The sequence below is a fragment of the Leucoraja erinacea genome, chromosome 1 (assembly GCF_028641065.1).
Source record: "Leucoraja erinacea ecotype New England chromosome 1, Leri_hhj_1, whole genome shotgun sequence".
NCBI lineage: Eukaryota > Metazoa > Chordata > Chondrichthyes > Rajiformes > Rajidae > Leucoraja > Leucoraja erinaceus.
This window is the reverse complement of record NC_073377.1, coordinates 111696580-111719005: the sequence shown is the minus strand read 5'-3', so window position 1 is coordinate 111719005 and position 22426 is coordinate 111696580. Positions and strand designations below refer to the sequence as shown.

Here is a 22426-nt window from a genome sequence, read left to right as displayed (position 1 = left end):
CGTCTTCCAACCCCGCTAGAATCTTTTCAAGTTTCTGAGAGCTCCTATATTCTTCTAAATTCCAATAAATATAGACCTAATGGACCCAGTGTCCTCGTACTTCAGTCCTGCCATCTAGAGCTCGCTCTGGTAAACATTTGTTGCACACCTCAATGACAAGAGCATCTGTGTTCAAATAAGGAGACCCAAATGTTCAGATGTGGTCTCGCCAAGGCTTGGTAAAGTTGCAGAGAAACTTCCTTGTCCCTCTACTCAAATCCCCTTGCTATGATGGCCAATATATCATTAATCTTCCGAATAGCTTGCTGCTCTTAAATTTTGCTTTGTACCAGTTATCATTTCAGCTCCATAAGTGTTTAATTATCATATGTACTGAAGCAGAACAATGACATTCCTAATCTGTCATTATTCAAAACATCATGACTTTCTATTTTGAGAAGCAAGATGGGTAATCTCATTTATTCATTTCCTACTGCAACTGTTGAGCAATTCTCTATTCGCCCCAGTTTGTCAGAGTTGCACTGATATAGTAAGGAGAAAAGGAATGGGTGACTTTTGGGGCGAGACCCTTCTTCAGACTGAGTCAGGGAAGTGGGAGACTAGAGATATGGAAGGGTGAGGTGTGAAAATGACAGGACAAATCAGATGCTGAGGATATGCAAAAAAATGACTATGTTAAAGGAAACAGGCCATTGTTAGCTGTGAGCTAGGTGAAATCGAGTTACAGACAATGAGATTCAACAGGATGACTTTGAAGCTGGTATAACGGGTGGGGGAGGGGATGGAGAGAGAGGGAATTAAAGGGTTACTTGAAGATAGATAAATCAATATTCATAGCACTATCAATAAAAGGGAGGTAGGTTATTGGATAGTTAACTAAAATCAGAGAATGACATTTCTCAACTCGATCAAAGTTTCACAAGTGGCCAAGTGTCCTGACCTGAAACGTTGCCCATATTTTTTCCCCGGCACTTTGTGCCTATTTTTGCCAGACACAAGGAACTGGAGATGCTGGTTCATACGCAAGAAGACACAAAGTGCTGGAGGCAGCATCTGTGGAGAACATGGATAGGTGACGTTTCACAGAGTGCTGGAGTAACACAGCGGGTCACGCAGCATCTCTGGTCAATGTGGACAGGTGATGTTTCAGGTCAGAAGAAGGGTCATGACCCAAAAAACATCCCCTATCCATGTTCTCCACAGACAGACACAAGGTACTGGAGTGACTCAGCGGGATGGGCAGCTTATCTGGAGAGAAGGAACCTTCTTCAGACCGACTCGCAGGAGAGGGAGACACAGATAAGGAAGTGTAAGGTGTTACTCCAGCACTCTATTATCTGAATGCTGTAAGGGCGAAAATGGGAAGTACGAGACCTGGTGTGCTTGTACATCAATCACTGAAAGTAAGCATGCAGGTACAGCAGGCAGTGAAGAAACCTAATAGCATGCTGGCCTTCATAACGACGGTGGTATAACTTGGGTGGGGGAGGGGATGGAGAGAGGGAATGTAAGGGTTACTTGAAGATAGAGAAATCAATATTCATATAGCTATCAATAAAGGGAAGGTAGGTTTTTGGATAGTTACTTGAGTATAGGAGCAAAGAGGTCTTTCTGCAGTTGTACATGGTCCTGGTGAGACCACACCTGTTGTTTCCAAATACACAGGACAAGATGTTAAAAATCCAAAGTGCCAAATGCCAACTTGCTCTCGGTGGTGATGGGAGCCTTATGCACTCACCTGTGCTCCTCCGATGTTGAGAAAGGCTAGGCAGACACGTCATTGGGGTTATGAAGTGGGCACCTACCTTCATCAACGTTTCGCTGATTGAACCCACGACATCTCCAGTAGGCTCAGGTGAGGTGTCCCAGAACCACCTCACTCTGCATCTGTCTAGTCGGTTATTTGGGAGACCCAATTGTGTGTAGTTTTGGTCTCCTAATTTGAGGAAGGACATTCTTGTTATTGAGGGAGTGGCAGCGTAGGTTATAGACAATAAGGGGTGGTCCATTTAGGACTAAGATGAGGAAACACATTTCCACCCAGAGAGTTGTGAATCTGGGGAATACTCTGCCACTGAAGGCAGTGGAGGCCAATTCACTGGATGTTTTCAAGAGAGATTTAGCTCTTGGGGATAACGGAATCAAGGGATATGGGGAGAAAGCAGGAACAGGGTACTGATTGTGGATGATTAGCCATGATCATATTGAATGGCAGTACTGGCCCGAAGGGCTGAATGGCCTTCGTGCCTACCGATTGTCTATGTTTCTATGAAATCTTTTTATATCCTCAACTCTTTTTGGGATTAATACTTCATTGAGACAAAGACATTTCTGAACTTCACAACACTAGTCAAACTTTGTTCTAGTGCCCCTCGTTTACATTTCCAGCCACTAACGTACTCAAGATCTTAACACAAATCCAGTACATGTTTGCATAGCTTTATATTAAATGTTAATGTTAAGAAATACTTAAACTTGTTTATGTATATTATTGCTCAAAATAAGGGAGATTATTAAGGCCTATATTCTATATTAGTATGTGAACCTCTAAATAATGTCTGCCTTGAAATATTCATTTTGTGGAATATTCATGTTTTTCTGATTTGAATCTAGAGCAAATTTACTTGACTGCCAATAAATCTTGTCCATTTATTTGTCTATGTCTTGCTACTTTGTTTTTATACTCTAGAAAATCTTGGAGCAACAAAGCACTTTTGAAAAGGGGAGAATTGCTCATGCTAAGAAAATTATGAAGCCATTTATTTTAAGGAGAGTTAAAAGTGAGGTAATGTCTATCAGCAATTTGCAACTTATTTTAGTTTCTGACGAGATATAATGTTTGGTTCCACACGATGGTTTATGGTACATCTGTTGGGAACATGCAAGCACTGTTTAGTGTTCAATTATGAACACAATTTTATATTTGCTGCTAATAGAAACCTTTTCCTGTCATGCAGTCTGTCACAGATGATAACTTGGCCACGTGTTATAATCTAATCAATGAAACTTATCCTATTGGTATTTAATTTTTCGGCACTGTCCTTATTGACATTTTTAGATTCAGGAAATTAGGAAGAGCTGGTACCTTTCAGTTAAAGCATTGAGATCTTAGAATCAGCAACTTGGGATTCATAAAAATAACGAGAAATTGAATTTGTCTTCATTTTTACAACATGGTGGATAGTCTGACAGCCATTTGATCATAATTTTATTTTAGATTCTAAAATCCTTTTGATATTTTGGTATTTTAGTTGGTTGCAAGTCAAGTCATTAAATTTGAAAATGGCCAATGCACAATTTTTTTTAATATCTTGAATCGTCATTGAAATTAACTAATTCTGTTCTTTAGGTCTTGCAGCAACTGCCACCCAAACAAGATCGAATAGAAATATGCGCGATGTCTCATAAACAGGAGCAGGCATATACAGCCCTCTATAAGAGATTAAAGAAATCTATCAATAGTAATGGTACGTTCTATGCTCTTAATGATCGGGCTTTGTCGTAAGTAGATGTGTGTGTGTTTTTTTTTAATTTATTTTGAATTTATCTCATTGTTTTGATGGAGTTAAAATCTTTCCAAATGTCCATCGAACCTAGTTGGACCAAAACAATGATTTAAGTCTATCAAGATGTGTAGTGATATGCACTGACATGGCTGGTAAATCTGCTACTCCAATTTTACATGTACAATCCTAATCTGGAGCTGTCTGTGTGGAATTTGTGCACATTCCCTCTGTGACTACAAGGGCTTCCACCAGGCGTTCCAATTTCCTCTGACAGTCCAAAGATGTGCAATTTGGTAGGTTAACTGGACACTATAAATGACATCCAGTGTTTAGGTGATTATTAGATTCAGGGGGAAATTGATGAGAATGTGGAGAGAATAAAATGGGATTGCGTTACTGGGTGCTTGATGGACTTGGGCTGAAGGATGCGAAGTGCTAGAGTAACTCAACGGGTCAAGCAGAATCTCTGGAGAACATGCCCAACAATGCTTGTGCAGAAAGACCTGTTTTAATGCTGTATCACTATGACCGTTGGCATATTGACATTTAGCAGGTTTTATTTACTTATGTTGCAGTCAATAAATATGTTGCATGTGGATTGTTTTAAGAAGCTCGGTATAGTAATTCCCATAGTCACTCTTGGTATCCACTACATGCAGGTAGTACTGCTGTGCTGTAGTACTGCCTGTGAAAGTTGTAAACAGTGCACTATTTCAGTCAATTATCCAGTGATGTCTTTAAGGCACATTTTCACAATATCAAGTAACTGGAAGGATCATGGTGCCATATGATTTGCAACAAGAACAGTGAAGTTAGTTTTGAACTTGCCTATTAATGTACCTCTGAAATCCATTTCTGCTTTGTAAACGAGTGGCTTTACACCTTTTCAGTCAGCACCTATTATAACTTTGGTAAGACAATTCCAGACAAAGAAGTCAAGTTTAATTCGACTTTTAAGTTAATTTATTTAATTTAACTAAACTTTATTTTCTTTGCGTACTTCAACCTAAACTACTTTCAAGTACGTCTCTTTTGAAATTTTCCCTTTTTTGGTGGGTGTTTCCCATAATGTTGATAATTGGGCTATGGAGATCGATTTGGATTGAGTGCAAGTCTGTTGTAGTGCTCCATTTAACTAATTGAATAAATCATTTGTATGGTGGATTTAAAAAAAGGCAAAGTCAAAGTTATAAATTCGTACAACACAGAAACGGGTTCTTCTGCCTACCATATTCATGCTTACTTTCTATCCGCCCTCATCTCTTGCATCTGGTGTTCCAATGTGGCCTCCTTTACATTTGGCAGACCTAGCGTAGATCCGGTGACTGTTTTGCTGAACACGTGCACTTGGTCTGTTACCATTTTAACCCCCTTCCCATTCTCATACTGGCCATTATCTCCTGGGCCACCTCCATTGCCAGAGTGAAGCCACACGCAAACTTTATGAACAGCACCTTGTATTCACTTGGGTAGCTTACAACCCAACGGTATGAACATTGAATTCTCCAATTTTAGGAATTAACTAAACTTCCAACCCTCACGTCCCCCTCCCTTCTCCCCTCCTCCCCTCAGCTCACACCTATTTCTCCCCTCTAATTCCGCTTGCATTCCTCCACTGGCTTCACAATTCTCAACTCTTCTAACCTTATCTAACACGTTTTTGTCTTTTCATATCTGGTCTTTGTCCAACTATCTTCCTATCAAAAACGCACCTCAGCTATATCTACCTATCACTTGTAGGCTTTGTCTTCTCCATCCTCCCTTGCAGCTTTCTTCTCTTCTCTCTCTCCCTCCGCCCCACCTCCCTCCCCAGTCGGACTGGAAAAGGATCCTGACCTGAAACGTCACATTTCCATGTTCTCTAGAGATGCTTCCTCACCTGCTGAGTTACTCCAGCACTAGTGTTTTACCCGCTGGTTTTGTCACTTTTCTGCAAAAAATGCCCAATATATCTGCTGTTTTCCCTTTTAATCACTCTGTGATTAACTATTAATTTTAAACTGCAGTAAAAAATGAGTTGTGCAACGTGATGATGCAACTTCGAAAGATGGCAAACCACCCACTGCTCCATCGGCAGTATTATACCACTGAGAAGCTTAGAAAAATGGCCATGCTAATGAAGAAGGTAAGGCTTGTGTCATTTCATCACTTTTATAATGACTTGTAAGACTTGAGAATAAAAGTTATTAACTGCTTCCTGTAAAATGGGAATAATGGAATGCAAATAAAACATACATTTTGCAAAGTTTCCCCAAAGCATTTTAGAGTCAATTAAATACTTTTGTCTAGAGAATACTGCAGTTAATATCATACTGCAGAGAACAAATCTGCTGGACCTCTGATATAAAATGGCAAAGGCAAGAGATACCCAGAAGATTGGGACATAAGGAACAGCAGATGCTGGAATATTGTGTGGAATATAAAGTGCTGGAGTAATTCAAGTGGGTCAGGCAGCATCTCTGGAGAACATGGAGAGGGCGACATTTCAGTTGGGCGATACTGCCTGGCCCACAGATACAGTGCCCTCCATAATATTTGGGACAAAGACCCATCATATATTTATTTGCCTCAGTACTCCACAATTTGAGATTTCTAATAGAAAAAAAAAAATCACATGTGATTAAAGTGTACATTGTCAGATTTTAATAAAGGGTATCTTTACACATTTTCGTTTCACCATGTAGAAATTACAGCTGTCTCCCCATTTCAGGGCAGTATAATGTTTGGGACACATGACTTCACAGGTGTTTGTAATTGCTCAGGTGTGTTTAATTGCCTCTTTAATGCAGGTAAAAGAGAGCTCTCAGCACCTAGTCTTTCCTCCAGTCTTTCCATCACCTTTAGAAACTTTTATTGCTGTTTATCAACATGAGGACCAAAGTTGTGCCAATGAAAGTCAAAGAAGCCATTATGAGACTAAGAAACAAGAATAAAACTGTTAGAGACATCAACCAAACCTTAAGCTTACCAAAAACCAACTGTTTGGAACATCATTAAGAAGAAAGAGAGCACTGGTGAGCTTACTAATTGCAAAGGGACTGGCAGACCAAGGAAGACCTCCACAGCTGATGACCGAAGAATTCTCTCTATAATAAAGAAAAAACCCAAACACCAGTCCGACAAATCAGAAACACTCTTCAGGAGTCAGGTGTGGATTTGTCAATGACCACTGTCCACAGAAGACTTCATGAACAAAAATACAGAGGCTACACTGCAGGATGCAAACCACCCCCCACGGAGACTGTCTGATTGGCCGCCGAGTGACTAGCGCATTATGTGATTGGACACAATGCCCTTGGAGACAACGGTTGATTGGCCGCCAAATAATTGGGCACAAAAAAAAAGACAAATAGGAAAACAAAAAAATCTGAATTCCGATTTGAATCTGAAGAATATCATGCGTGATCTGCTGTTCCTTCCTATTGAAGAGGAACCATGGCACAAAACAACTAATCAATTCCCTCCATAGATGCTGCCTAGCCCGCTGAGTTCTTCCAGCAGTCTATATTTTTTATTTAACTCTAAAATTGAAGATAGACAAAGCTGGAGTAACTCAGCAGGACAGGCAGCGACTCTGGACTGAAGGAATGGGTGTCGTCTCGGGTCGAGACCCTTCTTCACACTGAACTTTGCTCTCGTCGGTGAGAGTACTTGTGATGTTCTGAAGAAGGGTCTCGACCTGAAATACCACCCACTCCCTCTCCCCAGAGATGCCGCCCATCCCGCTGAGCCACCCCAGCCCCCCATGTCCACCTTCACCTCCAGAGCCAAAGAAAAATCACAGTGCTGGAGGAACTCAGCGGGCCAGTCGGCACCTGCAGAGGGAACGGCCCAGGAGCCGCACCAGGCCAGAGCTCCCCCACCCGACAGGAAGGAACCACAGATACAGCTGTCCCCGCAGAACGCCAAATGATTCCGGGAATGCTGAGGCGAGCGAGGGAACGAGAGAGCCGAGATGGGGAGCGGGAGTGAGAGGGAGGGAGGAAGTGAAAGACAGAGAGACACAGCAAGAGAGGGAGAGAGCGAGAAATGGATGGAGAGAGAGTGGAGTGAGGGAGAGCGAGAGCGAGAAAGAAAGAACGAGAGACCCCAACCTAAGCACCGCGGCAGAGCAACACCCACAAAAACAATCTTCCAGATCTTGAAACCCAAAATACCAACAGATTTAATCAACCCCCAGAGGTACAGCATGACCCCCCCACATCCCTGCATTTCCCAAGCAGCAAGATCCCAAGTCAGCCCCACTGGGTCACCACCCCTCCATTGGCGAGTGGCATTGCAACAAATCAGGAAGTCGGGCCGATCCCTGCCGCTCCCACCTGCTCGCTGCACCTCGTTGTTACGATTATGTATGGTCGATTTTGCGCTGTTAAAGACGGACATCTAAAACATCCGTATTTAACAAAGCAAAACCATACATCCGTATTCTTAACACATTTCCATACAAAATATGGAAAAATCCGTACTACTTGGCAGCTCTGAAAGGATCTGCAACAAAATACTAAACATGACCTACTTCATTTTCATGATATTGTTGTGTGCCAAACATTATGGTGCCCTGAAATGGGGGGAGACTATGTATAACATTGCTGTAATTTCTGCATGGTGAAATCAAAATTTATAAAAATAGCCTTTATTAAAATCTGACAATGTGCACTTTGCAGATATATGGAATGAGCTGCCAGAGGAGGTATTTGAGGCAGGTAATATCACAACGTTTTAAAAATACATTATGGACAGGTACAGGCTCGAAGGGCCGAATGGCCTATTTTCTATGTTTCTATTTTCTATGTATAGGATAGATTTAGAGGGCTATGGGTTAAATGCAGGCAGGTGGGACTAGTGTAGATGTGGGCATGTTTGTCAAGTTGGGCTGAAGGGCCTATTTCCATGCTGTATGACTAACTGAATTGTGTTTCACATTGGAATGCAGGAACTTTATGTATTTTCCATGTCTGGTGATTTATACAGTTTATGTCAAATGAAGTCAAAGTTAAATACCACTTCACCAAACCTATTGCTGCTTTAAGGTTTGAGCTGTTCTTCAATGAAACTAGACAAGGCTGGTAAGGTGTGTGATTAAAATACAATAAGCTAGTAAATTGTCAGTTCACATTTTACTGCCAATTCCTTTCTAGGAGCCCACTCACAGAGATGCCAATCCCGATCTCATCTTTGAAGACATGATGGTGATGACCGATTTTGAATTGCACCATCTGTGTCAAGAATTCAGCAGCATACAGACATTTCAATTAGAAACTGACTTGCTGTTGGATTCGGGAAAGTTCCAAATATTGGAGAATGTACTCTCAACGCTCAAAGAGGAGGTAATATTTTATTTTTAATATATCAACTCATTATCTTTATTAAAGACACCAGGAGTAGCCCAATTTAGAATAACTTGGGATTTTCTGCTCTTGTAACAACTTTTATATAAATTAAATGGCGTACACATATCGCAAATAATGTCAGCGTTTTAGTGCAGCAGTGTTTTGAAACAAGTTTTCTTAGTTTGAAGTTTGATTTAAACCAGCATCTGCAGTTCTTTCCTATACATTTTTTCAGTTTGAATGTCGACTACGTAACTTTTAACTTTTTTTGATCAATATTTCAGCAAATGAAATGCTGTAAATGTTTTGGTTAAAAATCAAAGGATTTAATTTTCCCATGGACCAGCCTGGATAGTGCTTTCATTAGTATTATTTACTTGTGGACTGTAGGCAAATGAATGATGTGAACTTTGCACTTTTGCTTTCTTCCATGAACAATTATTGCAAGTATTTTAAGATAAATAACTTAGTATCCCATTGTCACAGAATTTGATGACTTTAATTCCATTTTCATACTACCATCTGAGAATATATCGAAGTGATCTCCAATCACAGATATTGTCCAAGTTGTAGCAATTTTGAAACTGAAATTTCTTCTTACCAGGGTTCCAGAGTTGTTCTTTTTAGCCAGTTTACAATGATGTTGGATATTCTAGAAGTCTTCTTGAAGCACCATAAGCACAGATACCTTCGATTGGATGGCAAAACTCAAATCTCTGACAGGTAACACAATGTATAGTTATGATGTCTGGTTGTAAGTTTAAAAGAAACATAGTTGTTTAGACCAACATGAGCATTTTAATAACACAAAGTGCTGGAGTAACTCAGCAGGTCAGGCAGCATCTTTGTGGAACATGGTTAGGTGAAGTTTTGGATCGAGACCCTTCTCCAGATTGATCACCTGCCCGTGTTCTTCAGAGATGCCTCCTGACCTGCTGAGTTACTCCAGCACTGTGTCCTTTTGTGTACTAACCAGCATCTGCAGTTCGTTGTTTCTGCATGAGGATTTTAATGCTCAGCGTACTATTTGCCATAAATTAACATTGTACATTCAGAAACAAATAGTGATGCATATTGATGGATAATATAAATATGCATTACTGTGGCCCAAACTGCCCACACCAATACAATAAAATAAAATTTATTTGTTGTCATTTGAACCCGGAGGTTCTAACGAAATGTGGTTTCTGCAGTCATACACACAAGAAGAAGAACCAAGACACAACACAATTTACACAAACATCCATCACAGTGAATCTCCTCCTCACTGTGATGGAAGGCAAAGTCTTATCTCTCCCCCGCACTCCTCGTTATCCTCCCGATGTCAGAGTCAAAGCCCCCGGCGGGCGATGGTAAATAAGTCCCGCGCCAATTATAAAGCCGCGCCGGGTGATGCAAGGCCGCGCTCCGGGTCTTGGTGTTGGAGCCCCCGGCGTGCGCTAACAAGTCCCGCGGCCATTTAATGCCGCGCCGGGCGATGTAAGGCCCCGCTCCAGGTCATCCTCAACCCCGCAACTCGGGCGGGAGAAGTCGCCGTTGCGGAAGCCCCGAAAAGCGGTCTCCCAGCAGGGACCCGTGGGCTCCCGGTGTCACCGTCCACCGGGCCGGCGGCTGGAGCCTCCGAGTCTCCAGGGTCGGGCCACAGCAGCAACGCCGCCACCACAGCTCCTCCCGCTCCGAACTCGGCCAGCTCCGCGATGGTGGGTAAGTCCGCAGCTGCGCGACTGGAGCCCCCAGGTCGTTCCGGTTGGAGGCCGCTCCACGGTGCTCGGCCCTAACGACAACGGAGACCTGACAGAGAAAAGGTCGGGGTGCAGAGGAAAGATTTAAAAAGTTTCCCCACCCCCCGCCCCCCACACACATACCCAGTTTAAAAAAATAAAATAAAAACTACATTCAAACAAGACAAAAAAATTAAAAAAAGACAGACGGACTGCAGAGGCCGCTGCGACGATCTGACCAACGTGTCCCATCCACACTAAACCCATCTGCCTGTAACCCGTCTAAACCTATTCCATCCATGCACCTGTCTAAACATTTTCTTAAACATTGTGATAGTACCTGCAAGTAGTTGTAAGTGGAAATTATTCAATCTTTATTTTTGTTGTGTGTCTCCTTTTATGAAAACAGCCTGCATCTCATTGATTTACTTGCTTTTCAACTCCCTTTCTGTTTCAGAATCCACTTGATCGACCAGTTTAACACGGATATGGATATTTTTATCTTCCTGCTGTCAACCAAAGCCGGGGGCCTGGGCATAAACCTTACCTCCGCCAACATTGTCATTCTTCATGACATTGACTGCAATCCCTACAATGATAAACAGGCAGAAGATCGATGCCACCGAGTAGGACAGAAAAAGTAAGATGGAAAGAAAAATGTCTTCAGCCAAAATCTCGGCCTTGTCTAAAGCATTTATCTCACACTGATTCAGCAGTGATGGTTTGCCCCTCCAGTTTAGTTTAAAATCAGTGACTTGTTGATGCAGTTCCCCATCTCTTGGGAGAACTGTCCACGAGATTAAAGTATTTATATTCCACCAGGATAACACACAACACAACGGTATGAATATCGAGTGTGTGGGAAGGAACTACCGATGCTGGTTTACACCAGAGATAGAGACAAAAAGCTGGAGTAACTCAGTGGGCCAGCCAGCATCTCTGGAGAGAAGGTGCTTGACCTGACGTTTCAAGACCCTTCTTCAGACAAATTCTGCAACTCCATGTAACACCCATTCCTCCTTTCCTATGCCCACCAACTCTATGCTGAAGTGGTCCCAACTTGCCATCTACCATCTCCCACACACCCTAATCACCCTGCTCCTATTTCCTCTGTGCACTCATCTCTCTTCCCAGACCTCCCATTTCCCTTTTATCACTCTCTACATCCCCTTACACCCACATCCCTGCGTCTGGCATTACATGTCACACCTGCTAATCTGACCCACTTTGTTCTCCTTTGACCAAACCTACAGTGTTTGTCTCTTACTCTACCCATCTACCAAATAGCCTCCTCTTGTCGGTACACAAAAATGCTGGAGAAACTCAGCGGGTGCAGCAGCGTCTATGGAGCGAAGGAAATAGGCGACGTTTCGGGCCGAAACCCTTCTTCAGACTGATGCAGGGTTTCGGCCCGAAACGTCGCCTATTTCCTTCGCTCCATAGATGCTACTGCACCCGCTGAGTTTCTCCAGCTTTTTTGTGTACCTTCGATCTTCCAGCATCTGCAGTTCCTTCTTGAACACAGCCTCCTCTTGTCACTTGCCAGGCTTTGGCCTGCCCCTATATAACTTTTTCCAACTACTTTTATATCACTTTGATGAACGAGGCTTAATGCTGACTTCCGTATCTCTAAAGATAAGAGCAGGATTGAACTTTATTGTTTTGGTTTAACTTCGAAAATGTTGCATTTTTTTTGTTCTTTAAAGACTTTCCGGTGTCTCACTGGTAACATTTCATTTCAAAGACAGCAATTTTTAAATTTAATATACATTTCTAACGTTGCTTTTCCCCGTTTGTCACTTCCCGTATTTTTTCCGGTACTAATTTCTTAACAATTTTAAAAGTTTGCGGTTATTTACTCCGCAAATTTTTGACAGATTTTTGAACACTTTCCAAAAAACTTACTGTTGATTTGGAAAGACTCATATAACCACTCTCTCTGTTCTCTAAAGACTTCTCTCTCCCTGGAAACATTTCATTTCAAAGACAGCACTTTTTTAAATTAATATACTTTCTCTCTCTTTTCTCCCGTTTGTTCTTCCTCTTTTCCCCCCCCCCGGTTAGTTTCTTCCCCCCCTCCCCCTCCCCACTTTCCCCCTTGCTGTTGATTTGGAAAGACTCATATAACCACCCTCTCCCTCCCCTCTCCCCCTCCCCCTCCCCCTCCCCCTCCCTCTCCCTCCCCCCTCTCCCTCTCCCTCTCCCTCTCCCTCTCCCTCTCCCTCTCCCTCTCCCTCTCCCTCTCCCTCTCCCTCTCCCTCTCCCTCTGCCTCTGCCTCTCTCCCTCTCTCTGCCTCTCCCTCTGCCTCTCCCTCTCCTCTCCCTCTCCCTCTCCCTCTCCCTCTGCCTCTGCCTCTGCTCTGCCTCTCCCTCTGCCCCTCGCTCTCTCTCTCTGCCCCTCGCTCTCTCTCTCCGCCGCTCCCTCTCTCTCTCTCTCTATCTCTTTTTTCAATTTCAATTTAAAAACTTTATTGACATGATAAAAAAACATTGCCCTTTATTGATTGCCACACGTTCTTGCAGCTGTAAGCAGTACAACACAATAGCAAGTTTAGCAATTCAATATTAATTTCTTAGTGTTAGTTAATGTCAATTAGTGTGTGCGTACATATGTGCATGTTGGTCATTCACCGTCTCTAAGGTTATGGCATGCCCTTACGTATTGTGCACCAAGATGTGCCGTATTTCCTTCGCCAAGGATTATTCTTAGTTTTGATGTATCATCTAGTTCTTTAAAATCAGAGGTTGCCACACTGAGTTTGTCAAAGTATGCTTTCCTTGTTTTGTCAATTTTTTTGCATTTTAGGAGGAAGTGCACCTCTGTTTGAACCTCATGTGTCAAACAGTGGCCGCATATTCTGTTTTCTCTTGGTTGCCAGAATCCATTCTGTCTTCCTTTTTCAACTGCCAAATAGTGGTCACTTAACCTGTATTTGGTGATGGTCTGTCTCTGCTCTATGTCTCTAACAGTTGAGAGATAGTCTGCCAATTTATAATCTCTTTTTAGGGCACGATAACATTCTAATCTGCTTTGGCTTTTGGTTTCTTTATTCCAATGTTCCAAATACGTTTTTTACATTGTTTGATAATTTGGTTCACTCTAATAACTAGTGATTGGGGGTCAGGGTTTAACTGGATAGGGGTAGTTGGTCTCAGTACCAACTGACACAGGGAACTCTTTTCTGGGTTCCCCTCTTGTGTTTGAAGGGGTTTAAACTGGAGGGTATCTGGGGGGCTAGATTTAAGGTGATTCCAAAAATTTAGTGCTCTTTTTTGGATATTTATTATCAGTGGGTATCTGCCTAATTCCACCCTACATGCGTTTGTTGGTGTTTTCCTTTGGATACGGAGGATGTTCTGACAAAATTCCGCATGCAGGGCCTCCGTTGTATGTTTTTCCCATTTATTATAACTATGGTGACCCATACTTCACTACCATAAAGTGCAATAGGCTGGATTACACTGTCTCTCTCCTCCCTCTCTCTCTCTCTCTCTCCCTCTCTCTCTCTCTCTCTCTCTCTCTCTCTCTCTCCCCCTCTCCCCTCTCTCTCTCTCTCTCTCTCTCTCCTCTCTCTCTCTCTCTCCTCTCTCTCTCTCTCTCTCTCTCTCTCTCTCTCTCTCTCTCTCTCTCCCTCTCTCCCTCTCTCTCTCTCTCCCTCTCTCTCTCCCTCTCTCTCTCTCTCTCTCTCTCTCTCTCTCTCTCTCTCCTCTCTCTCTCTCTCTCTCTCTCTCTCTCTCTCTCTCTCTCTCTCTCTCTCTCTCCCTCTCTCTCTCTCTCCCCCCCTCTCTCGCTCTCCTTCTCCCCCCTGTCTCTCCTGCCCTTCTCTCCGTGTCTCTCCCCCCTCTCTTTGTGTCTCTGCCCCCTCTCTCTCTACCCCCCTAATTCTCCCTCTCTAGACGCGCCTGTGAGTTGGGGGCTATGCATAAGTGGATAGGGCTGGGATTGGGTAAAAGGAGCGAATGAATAATATTAATGTAATATCAAGGGGGTGGTTAGTTTGTGTATGAGGGTGGTGTGGGGGAGGGGGGTGAGGGAAATGGGGGGGGGCTCGCACTCTACTCACCCCGCACCTTCAGCTTTCGGCCTCACGCAGCAGATCCCAGTCCCACTCTGGCTTCACTCAGAGGATCCTGGTTCAACTCAACAACTTCCGGCTGGTCGCCGCAGAAGCAGCTAACTCTCAGCGAGCCGCTGACTCCCTGCGAGCTGCTCAACACACTCCGCCCCTTCAGCTTTTCATTCTCCTCGCTGCGTTATTGACAGCGGGTTCCAGAAGGGGCATTTTTTACGATTTTTAAACCTTCATAACTTTTGTACTATTTCACCGATCGGAATAAAACGTATTTGACTTGCAGCAGAGGAGAATGGTGAGTAAGGTGGCAAAAAAACGCAGCGCTATGTGGGATTGTTTTTGCGCAAATTTAATTACACAGTAGACTGGAAGTGGTCAAGATGAATGTTTTAGTAATAGTATACATATAGACAGACAGCCAGACTCCTTTGGCCCACAATGTTGCTGTCGAACCTGATGGTAAGTTAAGCTATTCTTGGCTCCCTGTACGTGATCCATACCCCTCCATTTCCCTATGTCCATCCAAACGCCTCGTACACCACTGCCATATCTGCCTCAACAACCATACACGGCACCTCGTTCCAGGTACCCACTGCCTCCTGTGTTGGGGATGGGGAAATATGTTGCCCACACATCTTTAAACCCCCCCCCTCCCACTTATCTTAAAGCTATGCCCTCTAATCTTTGCCATTTCCACCTTGGGTTGGGGGGGTGGGGAGGGGAGGTTCTGACTGTCTCCCTCAATCTCATTTATTTATGTACCTATCGGGACTCCCTTCAATCACCAGCATTTTAGAGAAAACAATTCAAATTTGCCCAACCCCTCCCTGTAGCTAATACATGCTCTCACCCAAGCAGCATACTGGTTAAAAGGGCAATGTGCTAGTAAATCTTGATGAGCATGAAGAAAAGGCTTGTATGAGCCTTCACCTATTTAAAACAAACCCCAGATTGAATTTACCATTTGACTCGGCTTTTCTTTAAAGCTTTCAAAGGGATCCATTTTCACCAATCCAGGGTGCAAATCCATTCCTGATTTTAACAGTCTTTCTTAAAAGAAGGCAAATTTGATAACAAGTGGAAGCTTGCATTTCCGAGTAATCCCTGTGTGCAATGTTGATTCTTCACTGGTATTCAATGTATTGTGATTACTCAATAGCGCATTTTTCTTGGAAAAAAGGTGTTGATTGTTATTTTCCTGCCCATGTGGCAACCTTTGTCAATCGCAAGCATCAAGTTCTTGGGTCATCTGTGAAAATATGTTATTGAAAGTCGCGTCCATTCATTTAAGCCAAAAGCCTCCCTCAACGGATGAACACTTTATGTTGTATGTACAACAATAGTTGCGTGCATTTATTATTGATGCTCTGCTTTATTACTAAATTCCAATATTGGACTGGGTAACTTTGTCTTCTTATTTCCATGCTTGTTGCTGCATTTAAATATCAGGGCCTTTTTACAAAATTTCAATTTGGATTTTGTCGCAGCTTATTGATGACAGAATAATAATTTCATTTGTAAATATGTGAGGTTTTAATAGGTTGATAAGAAACATTGCACTAGGCAAAGACCAGCTTGGAGCAAATGGCATATTTATGTGCTGTGTAACTCAATGACAGCCAAACTAATTGACATTTTATCGACCACAGTGAATATTTGAATTATTTTGCATTTCCAAAAAGTATACCCGCTACCATTAGAGTACCAAGTGCTGGATTAACTCGGCGTGTCAGGCAGCATCTCTGAAGTACATGGCCAGGTGACTTTTCAGTTAACCCTCCTTCAGACTGATTGTAGTGGGGCACAGAAAGGTGCAACAAAGGTGGGGAGAGAACTCCTTTCTCCTCCACTACAATCATTCTGAACCCAAAACATCACCTATCCATGTCCTCCAGAGATGTTGTCTGACTCGATGAGTTACTCCAGTACTTCATGTTCTATGCAAGATTCCAGCATGTGAAGTTCCTTGTGTTTACCCTGTACCATAGCGGATTCTAAAACTTGATATTGAATGTAAAATTGTATTTCAAAGTAAAAATGCCAGAACTACCTCGCTTCACCACATGGACAGGAATGGTTCAAAGCAGAAGCTCTCTGCCATTTATGCGGCTATCTGCTAGGGATCTCGAATTCATCACATGAGTTTCTGAATATTTTAGATTTTGAAGTAACAATGATTCAAAGTTTGAAGGTGGACTTCAAGGTGCAGATCTGTTTACTTTAGTGCATTATTGTCACGCCTATCGAGATGCAGTGAAAAGTTTTTTTTGTTGTGTGCCAGCATACAGTAGTATAAAAGACTATACGTGATTACAATCAAGCCATCAACATTAGTGTACAGATAAAGAAAAAAGGAAATAGCATTTAGTGCAAAATAAAGTACAGTCTGTTGAAATAAAGATTTTGAGTGGAGTGATTGTAAAGAATGTAGATTTAGAGTTTGCAGTTTAAGTTTGAAGTCTGATACTCGCCCGAGTTGAGCTCGACCTTGGATCATACAAGATCTGTTGCAAGCAGATGAAGTTCAGCTGCAAAAACAAGATATCTTGTTCAAACAATGGTTTCCTAAAGCATATATTAGATTTGAGAGAGGCAGAGATTCCTGTTTATCTTCAGAGGAAGAAGGGAAACTGACAAAAATTAACTCCCAAGCCAAAGCAATATCATTTGAAAAGATATTAATTCTGTGTTTGAAGTGAAAGTTATCACACTCTGGTTATGTGGTTTGTTTTTTTTATTTCTAGGATAGTGCACATTGTTAAACTGGTTAGTAAAGACACGATTGAAGAGTCCATGCTTAAAATTGGGGAACATAAACTAAAACTGGAACAAGAAATGACTTCAGCCGAAACAGGTGAGTTAGGCAGTTTAATATGATTGATTTTCCATCTCTGTTCAAGGTAAGTTGTTTGTGTTAACTTACCAGTTTCTACTTTATTTTTAAAAAGAGAACCTGCATATTTTTTACCATTACATCCAGAAAATAGAATTGCACAACACAAGAACAGAGCCAATATGTTGGAGGAAGTGTCTGAAGAAGGGTCTCGTCCCAAACCGTCACCCATTCCTTCTCTCCAGAGATGCTGCCTGTCCCACTGGGTTACTCCAGTATTTTGTGCCTATCTCCAATTTAAACCAGCATCTGCAGTTCTTTCCTACACAAGAACAGGCCCTTCTGAGATGAACATGGTGCCAAGACGACCACCTATCTACCTGCACGTAATCCATATCCATTGGCCTCACCGAATGTCTTTTAAACCCCACTAGCGAATTCATCTATTACCACTCCCCAGCGGCACGTTCCAGGCACTCACCACCTTTGTATAAAAAAAAAAATTGCCTGCCCCGCACATCTCCTTAATACTTTGTCCCTCTCCTTAAAGCTTTGCCTTCTAGTATTTGATTTTTCCATCCTGGAACTACTGAACAAATGTGAACTACTAAACGTATTTTAATAATACAGTCAACTCTTGATTATCCAACAGCAATGTATGTGGCTTGCAAATCAACCAGCAGCCTAAATGAAATGTCATTGTACCTTAATTGGTACACATGACAATAAAAGACATTTGATCCTTTGAATCTTCACTATGTTACTGTCAGTCTCTTGCACCTTTGCCACTGAGTCTGATTCTCCAGTTGTTCCTGCAAACCTTGCTCCCACCTGCAGAACCAGGATGGACAGTCAAGTCAGCTGGTGCATGTTTTCATGTGATACTTAAATTATAACATGCTCTCAATTGAGAAATTGTGAGCCATATTGCACAGGCAATAAAGTAAGTAGAAAGGAGTGTTTGCTGGTGTAACTCAGCGTCTCTGGATGAAGAATGGTCACGACCTGAAAAGTCCCATATCCGCGTTCTGCAGTGATGATGCCTGACTTGCTGAGTTACTCCAGCACTTCGTTATTTTTTTTGGAAACCAACATCTGCAGTTCCTTGATTTGTGCATTTAATCATCTCAAAGTCTCGGCTTCCACGTCTGAATGGGATTGAGAATTCCAACACTATGCCTCCCTCTAAAGAAATTTGGGCAGCACGTTAGCAATGCCTTACGACAGATGGCGCAATGGGCTAAGTGTTCGGCTGGCCACCAGAAGGTAGCCGGTTCGAATCCCGCTTGGAGTGCATACTGTCGTTGTGTCCTTGGGGCAAGACACTTCACCCACCTTTGCCTGTGTGTAATGTAATGTAATTATGTGAAGCACTTTGGGGTCAATGCAAGTTGACTGAAAATGTGCTATATAATTAAGATTATTATTATTATTACAACGCCAGAGGCCAGGGTTCCATCTCTGACCATGGGTGCTGTTTGCGTTTGCACTTTTCCCCCGGGTGCTCGGGTTTCCTCCCACACTCCAAAGAGGTTCATGTTTGTAGGTTAATTGGCGTTTGTAAATTGTCCCTAATGTGTAGGATAGTGTTAGCGTATGGGTTGATCGCTGGTTGCACATACTCGGTGGACTGAAGGGCCTGTTTCTATGTTGGACCTCAAGTCTAAAGTCTACATTTCTGTTCATCCAAGTCGTAAATTTTTATTAATGTATTATTGTCATGTGTACCAAGATACAGTGAAAAACTTTTTGTTCTACCCAGTCAAATCATATCATATATAAGTATAGTCAAGCATACAAATACAACGGGTACCACAAAGAGAAAAATAACTAGAGTGCAGAATATAGTGCCACAGTTCCAGAGATATTGCAGACCAAAAAAAAAGTGCAATGGTTGCAATGAGGTAGGGAGGGAGGTTGGGATCACATTGTTAGCTTATAAGGAAATCAATCATTCAATATCAGGGAAGAAGCTGTTTCTGAATCTGGTGGCAGGTGCCTTCAATGTTTTGTATCCTCTGCCCAAAGGGAGAAGACGGAATGAGCAGGGTGTAACTGGTTCTTGATTATACTGGCTCCTTTCCTTAGGCAGCATGATGTTGATGAGGCATTATCAAGTATGGTGAATTCATGATGAGGGAGAGGAGTACTCCACTGAATTATGTAAAATTCTGGAGAACATGGGTACATGGCGTTTCAGGGCGACACCCAAGTGTCTCGAGAAGAGTCCCAGTCCAAATCGTCACCTATCCATATTCTTCAGGGATGCTGCTTGACCTGCTGAGTTACTCCTGGACTTTGTGTCTTTTTTCTATAGATCGATTACTGGACATTAACTCTTGATTCACTTGTTAGGGTGGTGCTGAGGTAAAAGCGCAACTCAGAACCTGCTTTGCTATTCTTTGGGATCAAAAGGCAGGATTATCCTCTCCTCATCCTTGTGCTTGTGTTCCCTTGTTATTAACTAGCTTAGAGAAAATGTTAATCGTATTACAAAATGCTGACTATATAAACTAGTGATTCCTAGATTTGGCTTTTTAATTTTTGTTTAGAGATACAGCGCAGAAACAGGCCTTTGAGGTCACTGAGTCCAAGCCGACCAGTGATTACCCCTTCACATTAGTTCTATGTTATCCCACTTTCTCATCCACTCCCTCCATATTGGAGGGCAATTTACAGAGGTCAATTAACCTACAAAACCATGCGTCTTTTGTAATGAGGGAACAAACCTACTCGGGTTATGGGAAGAACGTGCAAACTCCACACAGACATCACCCCAAGGTTGGGATTGAATCTGTCACTGGCGCTGTGAGTGGCAGCTCTGACTGCTGCTTCATATTCTAAATGGAAGGGATGGAAATGCATGATCAGACTCATTCAACCACGTTCTTCACACAGATTAGGTACGAACCAGAGTCCCTGGTGCTGAGGCATCAGCTCTACCAGCTGCGTGCGCTATTGTGTTTTATAAATATATATTTTTGGAGCATAGTAATTCCAGGTTAGTTTATAATATCAATTTCCTTTCTTTTAAACAGGTGAAGGAAGCATTCCATTGAACATGGCAACTCTATTGAAGACTTCATTGGGATTGTAGTAATACATTTTCCTTTCCTGAAGACTTTAAGTGCCGTTGGGACAAGTATGCTGAAGTCTGTGCGAAATGCAAAGTGGAGAGTTTTAAAACTTTGATCCGGCCATTGGGATGATGTGCACCAAAATCTTGTCTGTTGCATTGTGACGTAGCAGGACTTTAAATGAGGTTTTAAACGAGGAAAATGAATGAGTACATTTTTAGTGAGATATACCAGTTCATATTCTCACTGCCACCAACCACAGCAGATGCAAAGTGAACATGAGTATTATTATTGTATTGCTGTCGTTCCACAGTTAAGCCACAAACTGACTTCTTTCAGCAGTATAATATCATTGAGCAATTTGTGTCCAATGCAAGCACGGGTACCACAACACTACAGTTCATTCCTGTCTGTATTTGTCTAATCAATGTGCCTGTAACTTTAATAACTTTTTCAGACCACTTGGTTTTTGTTCTGATATTGAATTCTCTTTGGATTCTGTACTTCCGTAGATTGACTTTCATTGAACTCTGACAAGAAATGTAGTGCTTATTAGAACTGTAAACCTGCTGAGAAAATGTTCTAAGCCCATCGTTTCTAGATTCTATAAACACATCAAGCAAAGAATATCTCAATTTGTGGTCTCCTTAACATTTCTGTGGACTTCCTACCTCAGCTGCAGTAAACTCTGTATGGGCATCAGTGTGCTCATAAGTGGGATTATTCATGTTACTTTGTACGTGCATTGTGCTGACTACAATTGATGGGGCCATATTTGTTTACCTGATCCTCTGTATTGTTAGTAAATGGAAAGGAGAATTAAGTGCAAATAAAGATTCTGTTGTTTTAAAGTAAACACAGTACTAAAAACATGTTGGAAGCTCTTCTGTTCTGATTTAAGGTTACCGATCAAAAGAGAAGACTGGAGATCAGTGTCAGAGACTGCTGCCGCACTGCGTTTGATATCGCCATTTAGATTTAGCAGCTACTTTTACTGGCAAGACATTTATTAATTTTAAGTATTAATTTAAATCTAATTATAAATATTTTTCAGAGCACTTTTATTCTGGTTTTGGACTGGAGGTAGGTAGCCGTGGCAAATGCTACACTTGATATAACCAATTAGATTTAGCAGCAATTTTACCAGCAAGACCATTGTTATTCATTTTAAGTGGATCTATTGTCCTTCTTTCACACTATTAATTGAGATTGATCTATATTTTCGCCTGATATTGCATGCATATTAGTGATGCTCATTAGTGAATGTTTTGAACAATCGAACAAAGCCGTTTAGTTTAGAGATACAGCGTTAAAACAGGTCCTTTGGCCCACCATGTCCACGCCGACCAGCGATCCTAGCACACTAACATTATCCTGCACCGACTAGGGACAATTTTACTTTTTTTCTTACCGAAGCCAATGATCCTACAAACCTGTAGGTCTTTGGAGTGTGGGAGGAAACCGGAGAGAACCCACACGTCACGGGGAGAACGTACAAACTGTACAGACAGCACCCATGGTCAGGATCAAAGCTAGGTCTCTGGCACTGTAAGGCAGAAACCCTATGCTGTGCTACTCTGCTGCCCAGTTAGAAAATAAACTCGCCCAGTTAGAAAATAAACTCGGGACAGTTAAAATGCAAATATCAATGCAAATCAAACAATGGAAACATTTGCATTTCTTTCAGTTTCTAGGTTAAAGACACAGCATGGAAACGGGACCTTTCTCCCACACTGTGCTGCCCTGTTCTAATTTCCCATTTGTCAAAACAATGAGCTTTAAAGCATTGCTCTTTAGAACTTAATGGAAGGAAGTTAGGACATTTGAGATTTGTATCTTGATTCCAGCAACTATCGGGATATTAGCAGACCAGGTGAGCGTTATGC

General features: G+C 42.2%; 1 protein-coding gene across 1 annotated transcript in view; it reads left to right on the top strand.

Annotated features, from left to right (window-relative positions):
- Positions 1–21412, top strand: part of LOC129700803 (SWI/SNF-related matrix-associated actin-dependent regulator of chromatin subfamily A containing DEAD/H box 1-like) — an 84382-nt gene extending 62970 nt beyond the window's left edge. The window contains exons 16-23 of the mRNA XM_055641507.1: positions 2690–2785; positions 3350–3467; positions 5513–5631; positions 8645–8833; positions 9441–9559; positions 11015–11197; positions 17375–17484; positions 20502–21412. Coding sequence (XP_055497482.1) covers positions 2690–2785; positions 3350–3467; positions 5513–5631; positions 8645–8833; positions 9441–9559; positions 11015–11197; positions 17375–17484; positions 20502–20560 — 993 coding nt within the window. The 3' untranslated portion in view covers positions 20561–21412. The remainder of the gene's footprint in view (positions 1–2689; positions 2786–3349; positions 3468–5512; positions 5632–8644; positions 8834–9440; positions 9560–11014; positions 11198–17374; positions 17485–20501) is intronic.
- The last annotated feature ends 1014 nt before the right edge of the window (positions 21413–22426 follow it).